Source organism: Panthera tigris, chromosome A1 (assembly GCF_018350195.1).
Source record: "Panthera tigris isolate Pti1 chromosome A1, P.tigris_Pti1_mat1.1, whole genome shotgun sequence".
NCBI lineage: Eukaryota > Metazoa > Chordata > Mammalia > Carnivora > Felidae > Panthera > Panthera tigris.
The window spans coordinates 131,703,480-131,720,187 of NC_056660.1; the positions used below are offsets into that span (position 1 = coordinate 131,703,480).

General features: G+C 32.5%; 1 protein-coding gene across 1 annotated transcript in view; it reads right to left on the reverse strand.

Moving 5' to 3' along the window:
• ADAMTS6 (ADAM metallopeptidase with thrombospondin type 1 motif 6) overlaps nt 1-16,708 on the reverse strand; it is a 296,246-nt gene that overhangs the window by 55,943 nt on the left and 223,595 nt on the right. The window contains exons 15-19 of the mRNA XM_042987636.1: nt 12,006-12,139; nt 10,305-10,428; nt 9,685-9,765; nt 858-1,021; nt 279-417 (exon numbers count right to left, since the gene is read on the reverse strand). Of these exons, the coding sequence (XP_042843570.1) occupies nt 279-417; nt 858-1,021; nt 9,685-9,765; nt 10,305-10,428; nt 12,006-12,139 (642 nt within the window). The remainder of the gene's footprint in view (nt 1-278; nt 418-857; nt 1,022-9,684; nt 9,766-10,304; nt 10,429-12,005; nt 12,140-16,708) is intronic.

Consider the following 16,708-nt stretch of genomic DNA (forward strand, 5'->3'; position numbering starts at 1 on the left):
AAACAGCCCACCTTCAAGATAGTCTTGGGAGAAGCACCAGCAGAGACACTCATTGTGCCAAGATGTATTTTACCAACAAATCTGTACAAATTACACGAGGTTAAAAACAAACGGAATATAATATAATTAAAGCAAAGTTTCTTTTGCTAAATTACAGCTTGAAGCAAACCTGCAAGAAATGTTTCCAATTAGCTTCTTTAGCAAACACAAAGCATAGCTCAGAATATATTGTGCTTTCCGTCCTGCCCTCTGGGTGGGCTGCCTAGTGGGTGTCTTACCTCCAGCACAAGTAGCTGAGCATTCTGACCAAGGCTGATGATTCCATGTAAAGCCAACTTCATTGTCTCCACTGCCAGTACGAGTGATGGGAACATTGAACTTATACCTAATTCCCAAATTTTGTTCCTGAAGCAGAACCTGCCATTGAAAACAACTGGTGAAGATAGTTAAAATACAATGAGGCTTCATTCAGATATTTATCATTTCTTTCGAAGAAGAAAATGTCATAAAGTAAGTCTCATAGGAAATTTAAGATAACTTTTAGAACACATGCACTTATATTGAATTTTCCTCCCCCCATTTTCATGGGTAATTTAGAGACATTTCCCTCATCTGCCTTGTTTGGTTATAAAAATATTATTCAAGCAGGCACTGAGAAAATAGTCATATGGAAAGAGCAATATGGCCTAACCTTACACAAATTTTATATCCTTAGGCAAACCATTTTATCTTTATTAAGATAAAGATTTTTATCTTTAATTTCACCACCTGTAAAACAGAGATAATAAAGCCTGCTCCTCTGTATCTCACAGGGCAAATAACAAATAGTAGAAATTAAGAGGCAAAGACACATTTACCATGACAATGAGATTTTCCGAGGTGGGACCTAGAGCTTCCAAGGATTCTGGTTCATCAGTTGGTCTCTTGTAGTGAAAAGCTGTCCCAGCAACATCAAACTTCCTAGGCCAGTCAATAGTCCAGGCGCCATTAATATAGTAATCATCTCCTTCAGATTTCAAAGCTAAAAAAAACAATCACAGTCTACCTAAAAATGTGAAACCTCATTTACCACAGTGCCCCTTATTAACTGCACTGGAGTGTACAATGAATAGCCATTTCCATTTTAGAGATGGGATTCTTGACCATTTTCTTTCTTTCTTTCTTTCTTTCTTTCTTTCTTTCTTTCTTTCTCTTTTTATCTTTATTTTTGAGAGAGAGAACGAGCAGGGGAGGGGCAGGGAGAGAGTGGGACAGAGGATCTGAAGTGGGCTCCTAGCTGACATCAGAGAGCCTGATGTGGAGCTTGAACTCACAAACCATGAGATCATGACCTGAGCTGAAGTTGGACGCTTAACCCACTGAGCCACCCAGGTGCCCCTTGACCATTTTCTTAAGTACAAATTAACATGATAATTTTCCATGTGAATGTCAAGAAGGTATTAATGACATTTATAATGTCATTAATGAAAAGAAAGGAAAAATTTACCTGGAATAAACACATGGAACTAGCAAGAGAAAATATAACAAAAGGAATAATTGGGGATGAGAGTGAGAGTAGGAAGTAGACTTTCTTGTCTAAAACTTAAAATGATAATTATGTGAATATGAGGTAAAGAGAACTTGTGGTATTGTCACACAGACAAATAGAACAAGGAGCCAAACAAACAGTTAAGAAATAAACCGAAGTGAATGCAAACTGGTACAGCCACTCTGGAAAACAGTATGGAGGTTCCTCAAAAAAGTAAAAATAGAACTACCCTACAACCCAGCAATTGCACTACTAGGTATGTATCCAAGGGATACAGGTATGCTGTTTCAAAGGGGCACATGCACCCCAATGTTTATAGCAGCACTATTGACAATAACTTAAGTATGGAAAGAGCCCAAATGTCCATCGATGGATGAATGGATAAAGACAGTGTGGTATATATATACAATGGAGTATTAGTCGGCAATCAAAAAGAATGAAATCTTGCCATTTGCAACTACATGGATGGAACTAGAGGGTATCATGCTAAGCGAAATTAGTCAGTCAGAGAGAAAGACAAATATCATATGACTTCATTCATATGAGGACTTTAAGACACAGAACAGATGAACACAAGGGAAGAGAAGCAAAAATAATATAAAAACAGGGAGGGGGACAAAACACAAGAGACTCTTAAATACGGAGAACAAACAGAGGGTTACTGGAGAAGTTGTGGGAAGGGGGATGGGCTAAATGGGTAAGGGGTATTAAGGAATCTACTCCTGAAATCATTGTTGCACTATATGCTAATGAACTTGGATGTAAATTAAAATAAATAAAGAAAGAAAAAGACATAAAAAAAGAAACATAAAAAAAAGAAATAAACCCAAGTACATATGGGAATTAGTATATGACAAAGGAAATATTAATCGACATGATATGACAAAAGAAACATTAATTGGGGAAATTAGTAAAGGAAAGATAATAAGAAATGGGACTAAACAAAAGACTAACCTTTTGGGAAAAAAAAAAGGAATTGCTGAATTTATATCTCATTCTTTACATGCAAATAAATACCACAATCCACTCTTAGGTATAAAGCCAAAAGAAATGAAAACAGATACCCAAACAAATATTTGTATACACATGTGCATAGTAGTACTATTTCCAATAGCCAAATGTGGAAACAACTCAAATACCCACCAATTGTGGCATATATAATACAGTGGAATACTATTTAGCCATAAAAAGGAATGAAGTATTGACACATGCTTCAATATTATGCTAAATGGAAGATATTTCAAAATATTTATCAAAAATATTATGCTAAACCAAAGAGGCTAGGCAGAAAAAGTCATATACTATATGCTTCCATTTTTATGCAATATCCAGAACAGTTAAATCCATAGAGACAGAAAGCAGACCGGTGGTTGCCAGGGGCTGAGGAATGGAGAGTAATTGCTTGATGGACACACAGGGTTCCTTTCGACACGACAAAAATGTTTTGGAATGTACTAAATGCCATTAAATTGTTCATTTGAAAATTATTACATTCTTATATGAATTTCACTTCAATAAAAACAATGAAAACATGAGAGAAAAATAAATGCCAGATGGGTAAGTATTTAAATGTAAACACAGTTAAATAATAAAATGCTAGAAAGAAAGTGTGGGAGAACTTAAAAAAATAACATTGGGGTATGAAAGCTTTTCAAGCATGACAAAAACCTCAGAAACTATAAAGAATGTTTAATAAATATGCATGCATAATTTTTTAAACCTCTATAGAAAAATGATGAATTAAAAAGTTAAAAAATATGTGATTGGAAAAAGGGTCATTAGCTCTACTATACAAAAACACCTATAAATAAATAAGATGATAATTTTGATAATGACTACACAATTTGACAATGACAAACATGACAGCTTAATTTTTTGTTAGCATGATACCTTCTTCAAAAACTTTATCAGGCCAGATGAACCAACAGGCCAAAAGGAACTAAAAGGGTCCTGGTGCACAGAGCCTCTGAGTCTCTGGACCTCTGCCATGTGTCTTTAATACTATAGACTATTTCCATTCCTCCAACCCTATCTGCCTGGCAAATTACTTGTACTTTCTTGACTTCATATATGTTGTGAAAATTCATTTAATTGTCAAAAATAAATTGAATTAATCTTATGAGATAGGAACACACAAACCAATTTTAAGAATTATTTAGTCTTAAATTTTTCTTGTACTTTGACATTTTTATTTTTGATTCTTCTAGTAGTTTTTGTCTCATTTAACACATCAATTTTACTTAGACTATATAAAATATCTGAGACTGTATAATATGAAGTAGTAAAAATAAAAATAAAAACAACCCCCCTACTGCCAGAATCTTTGAATTCTCCTTCAATTTTAGCTCTCATTTCCCATTTTCTCAACTAGTTAATGAATGGATCCTAACTTGCTTTTGCTGGTAGTATTCTACAGTCCAGAAAAATACCAAGCATTTAAGAAGAACTGAATAAGAATTTACTGAATAAGAGGGGCGCCTGGGTGGCTCAGTCAGTTGAGCAGCTGGCTTCGGCTTAGGTCATGATCTCACAGTCCGTGAGTTCGAGCCCCGCGTCGGGCTCTGTGCTGACAGCTTAGAGCCTGGAGCCTGTTTCAGATTCTGTGTCTCCCTCTCTCTGACCCTCCCCCGTTCATGCTCTGTCTCTCTCTGTCTCAAAAATAAATAAACGTTAAAAAAAAAATTAAAAAAAAAAAAGAATTTACTGAATAAGAGATGTGGCATTATGACAGATCATTATTAAAGGGAAAAATTTGATGTTAGAAATCTTATTTTTGAGTCTTATCAACATGGAAAAGAATCCAAAATTATAGTATAAAAATAAAGACTTTTTCTTAAATAAAGGAATGGCCAGATAATACTAGTGTTCTACCTAAAGAAGCATTCTAGATATAGTCTTAGTTTTCAAAGATTTAAGTCAAAGGCAATATTTCCAGGGGAATGAGAATCCATCCAGTTTTCACCAGGGGTTCCTGAAGAGTTTAAATCTGTCTTAAAGGATCAAACATCAAATAAATAGAATTTCCACATCTTCCCATGTTGAGATAAATGGTACTGGACTTGCCATCCAAATGTAAACAACCAGAAAACTCACAAAACATATGAATCAGCTGTTCTTAAGATGTTGCCCAGGACTGTGACACAGATAAGAAGACAGACAAGGTGAGTGGTAGAGGTACTTTCTGTCAGTGTAGAATGGAAGAACCCAAGCAAACCATGGTTGTCTCACTGAGCTAGAAGAGAGAGATCAGACATTGGGAAGGCCAAGAGAGTTGGAATTTGCAGGACCAGGGATCTAGAGCAGAAAGAGGGAATCTGTTTCTGAAGAGCAATCTACATATGCATAGGAGAAAATTCCACAAAGCCAGACCCCCCCCAAAAAAAAAAATCCTACCAGGGAACCATAAGCAGGAAAAAGTCCAGCGCAAGAATTCACAGTTTTAACCACTAAGACATTCAGGAGAGACACAAGAAAAATCATGCCTTTTTTTAGTAGGGCTGAGCAAACTCAAAAATAAAAGATCCTCTGCACTTACCCAAACAAAGCTCAAAAACAAGTCTCAAAAGATTAGCTCATCTACAAGTTATTTAACACTATTTAAAGGAAGAAAACAAAATCCAGACTCTCAAAAAAATTCATAATGTACAACAGCCAATAAAAAATTACTACAAATGGAAAGAAGCAGGAAAATATGGCCCAAACCAAGGAAAAATCTAAGTAAAAGAAATAGACCCAAAATGACAGAAATTATGGAATTAGAAATGACTTTCAAACAGCTATTATAATATACTCAAGGATTTTAAAGGAAAACAAATATAGTAACAAGAAACTAGAAGATATATATAGATGGATGCTCAAATCGATACAAAGAAAGGAAACATGCCAGATAAGGTAATTATGTAGGTAAATAGAAAATAATTTTTCTTGTTTTTAAATTAAACAAAAGTAATTGGCTCTTTAAAACTAAAATAATGACATTGTATTATGCAGTTTATAACATATAGAGAAATATAATGTATTCAAAAAAATAAGACAAAGGATGGAGGGAGACAATGGATATAAACTATTGTAAGGGTCTTGCATTATACAAAAATGGCGTAACATTATTAGAAGGTGTACTGTGATAAAGGTGAATTTTTACATGCTAGCATAACCATTAAATAAAACAAACTATATAACTAATAAACCACTGGTACAGATCAAATGGAATGGTATAAAACACGTGCTTAACCTAAAAGACAAATAAGAACAATAATTGGGATAAAAATACATAAAACAAATAGAAAAATAGCAAGATGGTAGACTTAAACTGGATGATATTGATAATTACATTAAATATAAATGATCCAGACAAGGGGTTGGCAAAGTATGACCCACCACCTGTTTTGTAAAGAAAGGTTTATTGGATCACAGCCACACTCATTCATTAATGTATTACCTGTGTCAGCTTTCACACTACAATAGGAGAAGTAAATAGCTGAGAAAGACTGTATGTCGTATAAAGCTGAAAATATTTATTATCTGGCCTTTTACAGAAAATTGGTCAACCACCATGCCCCCAATCTAGAAATTGCAATTAAAAAAGCAAAGATTGTTAGACACAATTAAAAAAATCAAAATCAACCACATGTGGTCTACAAGAAACATTTCTTCAAAGTTTTGTTTTCTATTTTGAGAGAGAGAGAGAGAGGGAGAGCACGTGCACACAAGTGGGGGAGGGGCAGAGAGAGAGAAGGAGAGAGAGAATCCCTCTACACTGATAGAGCCCAATACAGGGCTTGAACTCATGAACTGAGAGATCATGACCTGAGCCAAAGTTGAATGCTTAACCTACTGAGCCACTCAGGTGCCCCTACAAGAAACATTTTAAATTCAGAAACATCTACATGTGAAAAATGGATGGATGGAAAAAGATTTGCCATGCAAACACTACTTTGGGTGAAATCTGGGTGGCTATATTATTATCAGACAAATAGACTTTGGGTCATAGATTATTATCAGGGATAAAGAGGAACATTTGATAATAAAATGCTCAATATATCAAGAAGATATAATAATCTTAAATGTCTACACACCTAATAACAAAGTTGCAAAATAAATGACACAAAGTCTTACAAATTAATGTGAGAAATAAGCAAACTCACAGTTCTTTCAAGAGATTTCAACATGATTCTATAACTGCTTAAACAAGGGAGAAAATAAGTAAGAATATAGAAAACTTCAACAAAACTATTAACTGATTTAATCTAACTGACATTTATGGAATGCTAAACCCGATAACACCGGAATATATACTCTTCTCAAGTGCACACGGAACATTTACTATGATAGACCATATGCTGGGCCATAAAGCAAATCTCAACAAAAGAATGAAAATCATACAAAGTATGTTCTCTCTCCATATGAGAATTAAACTAGAAATCAGTAACAAAAAAGATCTGGGGAATCCCCAAATATTTAGAAATTAAATAATATCTTCTAAGCATGAATCACAATGTAAATAAAAAATTTTAAACTGAGTGATAATGAATATACAATGTATCAAAATATATGGGATAAAGTTAAAGCAGTGCTTAGTGGTAAATTTATAGTGCAAAATGCTTATTTTAGAGCAGAAAAAAATTTTAAAACAATAATCTATCTTGAGAAGCTAAAAAATAACAAACACAAAGTGAATACCAAAAACAGGAAACAATAAAGACAACAGTGGGAATCCATGTAATGAAAAATGGAGAAATAATAGAAAAAATTATTTAAATCAACAGCTTGTTCTTTGAAAAGATCAATAAAATTAACAAACCCCTCATTAGCATGATCAAGAAAAAGAGACACTACAATAAAAAGCATACGATTAACTCAAGAGATAGAGAAAAAGCATTTGACAAAATTCCACATTTGTTCGTGATATAAATACTATTTATTATATCAGAAAGCATGAAATATTTTGTGGTAGATTTAAGAAAAAAAATAGGTGCAAGACCCGTACACTGAGAAATAAACACTGGTGAACAAAAATAAAGATTTAAATAAATATGCAGGTAAATCTTTCCATGTACTGGAAAATAATATCTTTAAGACGTCAATTCTCCCCCAATTGATCTACACATTCTATGTAATCTCTTTTTGTAGAAATTGACAAATTAATTCTAAAATGCATGCATAACTGTAAAGGACCTAGATAAGCAAAAATTATTTTGAGAAAGAACAACAAATTTGAGAACCTAATGCTCCTAATTTTCAAATTCTACTGGAAATTTCCATTAATTAATACAATGTAGTTTGTATTGTAATACAATACAAAAATACAATCTTTTAAGGATAGACACCCACAGGGATGCCTGGGTGGGTCAGTCAGTTAAGTGTCTGACTCTTGGTTTGGGCTCAGGTCATGATCCCAGAGTCGTGGGATCAAGCCCCGTGCTGAGCATGGAACCTGTTTGGGATTCTCTTTCTCCCTCTCTCTCTCTCTCTCTCTCTCTCTCTCTGCCCCTCCCCCACTCATGTGCTCTCGAAATAAATAAATAAGTAAGTAAGTAAGTAAGTAAGAAAAACCATCTTGGTTTGCGTGCTATAAAAAATTTAAAAAGAAAGGATAGACAAAGACATATATATCAATGGGAGGGAACAGAAATAGCATACATTCATGTTCAATTGATCTTTAACAGAAGTGTCAAGGTAATTCAATAGGAGAAATAATGGTCTTTTCAACAAATGGCGCTATCTATAGTAACTGAATATCCATATGAAAAAAATTGAACACTTACTTTATATCTTATATAAGAACTCAAAATGGGCCATATATCTAAACATAAGAGCTAAAACTATAATTTCTTGAAGACACATTGAAGACAATATTTGCAACCTTGAGGGTGGCAAAATTTGTAAGGTAGGACACAAAAGCATAATCCATGAACAAATTAATAAATTAAATTTCATGAAAATTGAAATACCCATTAAACAGGAATAAATAAGCCACTGCCTAGGAAAAAGTAGTCTTAAAACATATAGTTGAACAAAGGCTTGTATCTAGAATATACAAAGGATCCTTATAATTTGATTAAAAGAAAAAAATGTAAAGTAGGCAAAATATTTGTTGAGACACTCCACAAAAAAGATATTTCCAAGGGTAAATTTTAAAAGGCCGCCAATATCAAGTATTGACAAGAATGTAGAGCAACCAGACTCTTCTATATCATTTGGGGGAATCTAAGTGATAATAACCACTTTGGAAAATAGTTTAGTAATTTCTTATAAAGTTAAACGTGTACTTATCATAGGAGCAGGCCATTTTACTCCTAGGTTTTTATCCAGAAGAAATGAAAATATATGTCTACACAATGTTTACCTATAACTGTTCAAAGAAGCTTTATTCATAAGAGTCAAAGACTGGAAATGACCCAATTATCCAATAAGTGAGTACATAAACAAATTATGGTATGTCCCCACAAAGAAATGTTATTTAGCAAAAAAAAAAAAAAAAAAAAAAAAAAAAAAAAAAAAAGAATAAACTTCAGATACACTCAACTTATTACTCAAAAATATAGATGAATCTCAAAAACATTATCGTGGGTGAAAAATACCAGACATGAGAGTATATAGACTTTATGATCCCATTCATGTGAAATTCCAGAATAAATAAAAATAAACTACACATTAACATATGTATATTAATAATTCATATGAATAATTCTATTATTACCTATATATTTATTTACATATCTATAATTTATATGTATACATTTACCAGTACCCTTCAAAATGTACACTTATAAAAAATAATAAATGCATTTTTAATAAATAAATAAAAGTATTTATAAATACTTCAATTACTTATATATTTATTTGCATATCTATAATTTACATGTATACATTTACCAGTACCCTTCAAAATGTACACTTATAAAAAATAATAAATGCATTTTATCATATATAAATGCCTCAATGAAACAGATTTTTAAAAATCAAATAGCCAAACCAGTGAAGAGCTATAAATTCCTAATTTTTTTGTTTAGCTCTTATGTGTGGTCTTATAAAACTTGAAACTTCCTTCATTTTAGCATGGAAGTGTTCTACTCAAGCAATATGTCTTTTCACAGCAGGATACTGTGCTGCTTTTCCTCAGTAATTTAAAAATTCTAGCAATATAGGCTACTTACCAATATAGTTCTTTGACATGGCAACTTCTCTGACTTCAATATGAACAGAGCCTCTTGGTATCTGCACTACCTCCATATAGCCTGGAACATAGAAGATAGGCAGTAATAAGCAGCACGTGCAGCCTTGGTCAGAAAATGAGTGTTTAGTAACCATTTAGTAATAAGTTTCCTTGTTCTTCAAGTCTTTACTTGATTGACACTTTATAAAATTACATAATATGGGAAAATTCCCCTTTGGGTTCATGAACACATCTATTTTTCTTTTTATCTAAAATATCTCAAGATAATCTTTAAAGCCCCAAGATGTATCATATTGGCTCATGTTTTTTTTTTTTTTTTTTTTTTTCCTCAACACATGGCCCTCCCATCAATGCTCTGTGGGAATTTCCATCTTAGGAAAACAAGGCTAAATGAAGTCAAGTAGAAAGGGAATAATATTTCCTTAAAATATCTTACATGAATCTATAATTGATACTTAAGAGACTGAAAGCAATTTGGGGGAAAAAACATTGTCTGCCTAAACAAAAAATTTAAAAAGAAGGCAGTGGGGAAGAATTCAAGTGTTTTGGCTATTCCCAGTACATCAGAGGTGTGAGGAAGAGTTCTCTCTACACACTCACCTCCTCTGGGCAACGAATCATTGAAGAACCCTTCAATGGCATCACATGTGCTTCCATCCCCTCCACAGACTCGACATCTATCTTCCCTAGCATCGGATCCCAAAATATTATCACAACCTACATGCTGAAAACAGAGAAGAATATTCAGTATGTCATAAAGAGGATTTCTTGGAACCATAACTAACCAAATAAATATAACTGATTTGTTTTTCCAGTAAAGGAAATCAAAACAGGAAATATTTTCCTCTTTCCACTTTTTCCTTCACCCTCGAGCAAGTTCTTAGCTAACATTTTGCAACATGTAAGTTTAAAGAAAAAAATTTTTTGATTCCCCAGGAATGTATGTCTATATTTCTAACCTAGATTTCTTTTTCATTTATAGATAGCATGCTCCAAATCTTAAAATATTTTATAGTTTGTTGGCAATGGGCTCTTATTTATACCTTCGATTAAGAAATGCAAGAATTAAGAAAAATGGCATATTGTCCTACACAAGGTAATAACAGCAGGAGTCTTGACTGAGCTTTATGGTTTGACCTTTCTAAATCACTGGCTCTTTTGGATACCCAATTGTTAGTGTCAAGGATTAGTTGTGGAATTCAAACCTGGGTAAACCTTTAAAAATGAATACCTGTTTATACTTGCTAACTAAAATTGTCATAAAAAACAAGGAGATGTAAGCATGTGATTTTAGAAGCTGAAATTCTACCTTTTAGTTTTGCATTTAATCACAGAAATGTAGATTTTTATATATTTTTGGTACATATTTTGGTACTTGCATTTGTATATATGACCTATAGCCATTGATAACAGGCATGTGATCTCTGAATAAAACCTGTGCTTTTTGTCTTTGTTTTCTGAAAAAAAAAATTAATGCTGTCAGAAATCACACACACATACAGGATCATCAGATATATTTGGATGCAAGTAGCCAGGACAGAAACTTTTGTAAGAAATTGTGACACAAAGTAAAACAGATCATGTGTTTATCTCTTCTTTCTCAATTTCTAAGACTTAGAATTGTGCTTCTCTTTAAAATAAAATAAAGACAAACAAGCAAAATGTTACGAGGACAGTGGTATTTGCGACTTTTCTTATTATGATCAGATTTATACACAGGTCTAGGAAAATAGCATAGATTTGGTCCCATAAGTCTCAACTAGTCTGGATAATTCTCTCAAATAAATGCTTTAATAAGGTAAAGACTAACTCTATAATGAAAACCATTGTGTTTCAAAATGCTTCAAAAAGAGGCAAAGTAGGAGGAACACAGCTACTTCACACTTTGAGAAAAAAAATACGCTATGAAATGTATCAAACAATCTTCCAGTGAAAACATATGGTAGCCATATGAGTAAGAGCTGCATCCTTGTTCCCTCTCTTCCTATCATCTTTGCAGTCTGTTTGTAAACAGAGCAAAATAATAGAAACTAAAGTCCAAAATATATTCAGAACTTTAGCAATCACTATACATGTAACTAGAACATCAAAATAAATCACATTTACAGGATGTTTGAATACGAATAGGCTAGTCTACCTTTATATGTACTGTCAACCTAATTGGAATCTGATTTTCTCTAAAATATAGCTCTCTTTTATTAAAACTGAGCACAGTTTTAATTAAGAGCTAATATCTGAGAAAAGAAGACAAAAGTCTCAAAAGCCCCAACAAAAAGGAGTGAAATTCGTAATTGGAGCAACCTTGCATTCCCCATTGATACAGATATCCAGTGAGTCCGCATTGCACTGAGTCCCATCAATCACCGCAGGGGCACGTTCAGTGTAGAAGTTGTAACCTTCAGCCAGACAGTTTAATGCGCAAGGTTTTACCCCACCTGGACAAATACAGCAGAAGAGAAATAAATGGACTGGTTCTTGTAAGAAACGGTGATCCCATATTAACCACAGTAAATTTACAATTTATACAGACATAATGCACTATATACCCAGATGTGTAGGTTTCTTTCCTTCTTTGCTAAAATTTCACACTTATTTTCATTGCTTGTGAAACTTGACAGAGGATCCATTGAGCAGTTTCAAAATTTAAAATGTTCACGTATTTCCAATATATATTTAACAATATATTTTAGGTCAAAAGGGATCACAGTAAAGGTACCTAAATGTTGAAAAAAATGGATGAAATGGAAGATTTTTTTAAAACTAAGAAAACGCGGGTGCCTGGGTGGCTCAGTTGGTTAAGCATCCAACTCTTGCTTTCGGCTCAGGTCATAATCTCAAATTTTGTGAGACTGAGTGCCACTTCAGTCTTTATGCTCACAGTGTGGAACCTGCTTAGGATTCTCTCTCTCCCTCTCTCTGCCCCTTCTCTGCTCACTCTCTCAAAATAAATAAATAAACATTAAAAGAAAAACTAAGAAAATAAAGTTTGAGGAGGCTTGACACAATAACTTCATGTAATAAATGGAAATTTCTACAACATATGTCCCTTGTTAACTGCAGCTGATACAAAACCCTGCTACTTGAAGCAGGGATATGGTACTTGTAAAACAAAAACAAAAATTAAAACAAAAACAAAAACAAAAACACCTCTGAATTTGTACCTGGTTTAAACATACCATATTCAACAAACGTGGCTTTAGCATAGAGATAAATTTTTATGACATAAGCAAATCAAAGGTAAAGTTAATTATAGCATTAGATTTGAATAATTCTTATTACTAAATCAAAGATATTACATGGAGCATTAAACGTGAACAAATAAAACAATACCCAATTTAATTTTGTGAATAAATGCATATAATAATGTCATCATTTTCATTTTGTCACTGAAATTTGTATTTTTAAGGTTGATGTGAAAAATGGACATAAATAATAGTAATTTAAAAAATAAGCAGAGTAATATTATAATCCCATAGTATATTGGAAAAGTAGCAATATATATGAATTTATTTTATTCAAAACACTGCATGAGAAAGCTACATATAAATATGTATCTATTGATTGAAATTATGATTTAAAAACACTTTTGTTGAACCTTCATTTAAAACACTTGGCTTCATTCTAATTATGCTGATAAGATTTCTCTTTGAAATAAAGAAGACTACTTCTAGCAAAGAAAATAAGGCAGAAAGAAAAAATGACATGCTTAGTCTTAGTGAAAGTAGAAACCAGGTTTTTGCAGGGTGAAAGTATGTGAAATAAAAGAGACAAGACAACTGAGTGGTAGAGACAATGGTAAATGAGAGAACATTTCATTAAAGGAGATCATTGTTAAAGTTGATTGTTGTATAATGCAAGAAGATGGCCCAATATTGTCAGAAGTTCTATTTTTTTCATGAGAATCTGAAAACCTAGATTTTTGAAATAAAAACTTTTCTTAGTAATTCATTCAAAGTTTTCAAAAATACTGTGGAGGTTAAAACATGTATATAAGTAAAATCTGGTTCCTGAACTGCCAGTTGACAACCTCCGGCCTAACTCTATGTTTATTTCCATTTTTGATGTCTACAGGCTATAGAACTTCTATATAATTTCAATGTTATTACTAGACTTAGGGTAATGATACCTTTGCTGTACTGAACACAAAAATAACAAGTAATAAATAAAATAATTTATTCCTGAGCTGATAATCAAGGTGTTTATATTTATTTTTGTAAGATTCTCATTAATAAAATTACTCTAAATTTTAATGAATTTTACTGCGATTTTTTTCATTACTACCCAGTATAGCTCTTTTCCCATTTTTTATTATAATGCTTTGGAATTTAAGGCAGCTTTTTGTGTATCTGTCTTGAAAAAGAGAACATGTGGGGCGCCTGGGTGGCTCAGTCGGTTAAGCGGCCGACTTCGGCCCAGGTCATGATCTCATGGTCCATGAGTTCGAGCCCCGCATCGGGCTCTGTGCTGACAGCTCAGAGCCTGGAGCCTGCTTCAGATTCTGTGTCTCCCTCTCTCTGACCCTCCCCCGTTCATGCTTTGTCTCTCTCTGTCTCAAAAATAAATAAACGTTAAAAAAAAAAAAAATTTTTTTAAAAAAGAAAAAGAGAACATGAGTTCTCTCAATTTTAATGTTATTTAATTATGTAAGTTAGTATTTGATATGTAGGACATATAAATGCCAAGGATGTATTCCTTAGACTATTACACTATGTGATGATGATAATAAGAATACATTTCTTCCTTTTTTATTACTGAAGATGTGTTTAGCTTCCTAAGCTACAGTGAGTTTTCAGAAGATGTACTGCATTTATTTCGAGAAGATTTAAGATGATTCTCCAAATGGAAGGTCACATCATTACCAGTTACCTTCAGTGAAAGCTTATTATGAATTTAGGGTTGATTTACTAAGCTTACATTATCTAGATGCTAATTATTAAATCTGTTAATTATTTTAGACACTTCTTTCCCTCCTACAGTAAGATGAAAGAATCTCAATTGTATATGCACCTAATAAAAGCAATTTGAATTACATGAAGAAAAACTTACAGAAAAACAAGCAAAGTCATATTTTTAACAGTTGGAGATTTTTAACACACTTCTCTCAGTAACTGAAAGAGGAAGTCAGAACAAATTTAAAAGATTTAAACAGCACTATCAACCAGCTTGATGTGATGGATATCTGTGGAACAGTGTATCCAACAATTGAAGAAAATAATCCTTTTCAAGTATAGATGAACATTACCAACATGAACAATAAGCTGTACTATAAAACAAATCTCAATTAATTTTAAATATTTAAATCATACAGAGTATTCTCTGATCATAGAATTATATTATAAATTAATAACCAAAAAAAATCTAGAAAATATCAAATATTTGGAAATAAAAATAACATACTTCAGATAACTCATGGGTCAAACAAGAAATCACAATGTAAATAAGAAAAGATTCTGGACTAAAGGAAATTTTTTTAAAAATCAGGTTTTGTGGGGGGCACCTGGGTGGCTCAGTCGGTTAAGCATCGGACTCCAGCTCAGGTCATGATCTCACAGCTCATGAGTTCAAGCCCTGATGACAGCTCAGAGCCTGGAGCCTATTTCAGATTCTGTGTCTCCCTTTCTCTCTGCCCCTCCCCCGCTCACGCTCTGTCTGTTTCTCTCTCTCTCTCAGAAATAAATAAACATTAAAAAAAATTCTTTTAAATCAGGTTTTGGGAATGCAGAAAAGCAAAATGAACCCAAAATTTAAAAATAATAAATATAAGAACAAAAATTAATAAAAAAGTAATAAAGTACTAAAGCCAAAAGTTGATTCTTTGAAAAGATTAAAAAAATTGATAAACCTCAAGCAAGATTGAACAAGGAAAAGAGAGAAAACACATATTATCAATATCAGAAATGAAATAGCATTTATCACTACTGAGCCCACAGATATTAAGCAGGATAGTAAGAGAATGTTATGATCAGTTTTCTATCAAGAAATGGGATATGCAAGTAACAAATTCCTTTAAGACATAAGAATTTTTAAAAATCTAAATAGCCATTTATCTACTAAAGGAGTTGAATTTGTAGTATATTTTTTTTTCACAAAGAAAATACCAAGCCTGAGTGGTTTTACCAGTGAAATGTATTCTAAGGAAGAAATAATATCAATCCTACAAACTCTTTCAAAATAAATAGGGATTCTAGTTCTGGAAACCAGAGTAGCTCTAATACCCAAACCTGTCAAAGACATGATAAAAAAAAAATTTACAAATCAATATTCCTTATAAACATAGATGCAAACATCCTTAATAAAATATCAGAAATTATATCTGATAACATATAAAAAGATAATAAATCAATACCACATGGGGTTTATCCTGGGATAAAATGTTGGTTTGACATAAAATCTATCAAGCAATTCATATATTAACGGAATAAAGAAAAACACATATAATCATACATGTACCAGTTGTACTGAGGGGCCAATCCAGTGAATTAAGGCAAGAACATGAATTAAAAGGTATAAAGATTATTATAGACAGTCACTACTTCCAGATAACATGACTATTTATGAAGAAAATCCTAAACAATCTACAAGACAACTCTTAGAACTAAGAAGGGAATTTAGAAAGGTCACAGAATAAAAAGTTAATATATAAAAATCTATTTAATTTTATATACTAGAGAAAATAATTAAAAATGTTTTAAACTTTTATTTACAATAGGTTCAAAAACCATAACTTACTCAGGAATAGGTTTAACAAAAGAAGTGCAACACTTCTTAACTAACACTTAAAGCTATAAAACATAATGGAGAGAAATTAAAGAAAACATAAACATAAATGGATATATATATATATACACACACTATTTTGATAAATTCACTGTTGAAGTCAATACTCAATGTGTCAAAATAATATTGTTAACTTGTCAGTTCTCCCTCAATTGATCTATAGATTCAACATGATAGCAATCATAAGCCTAGCATGTTTTTCTATAAAAATGAATAATAATTCTAAA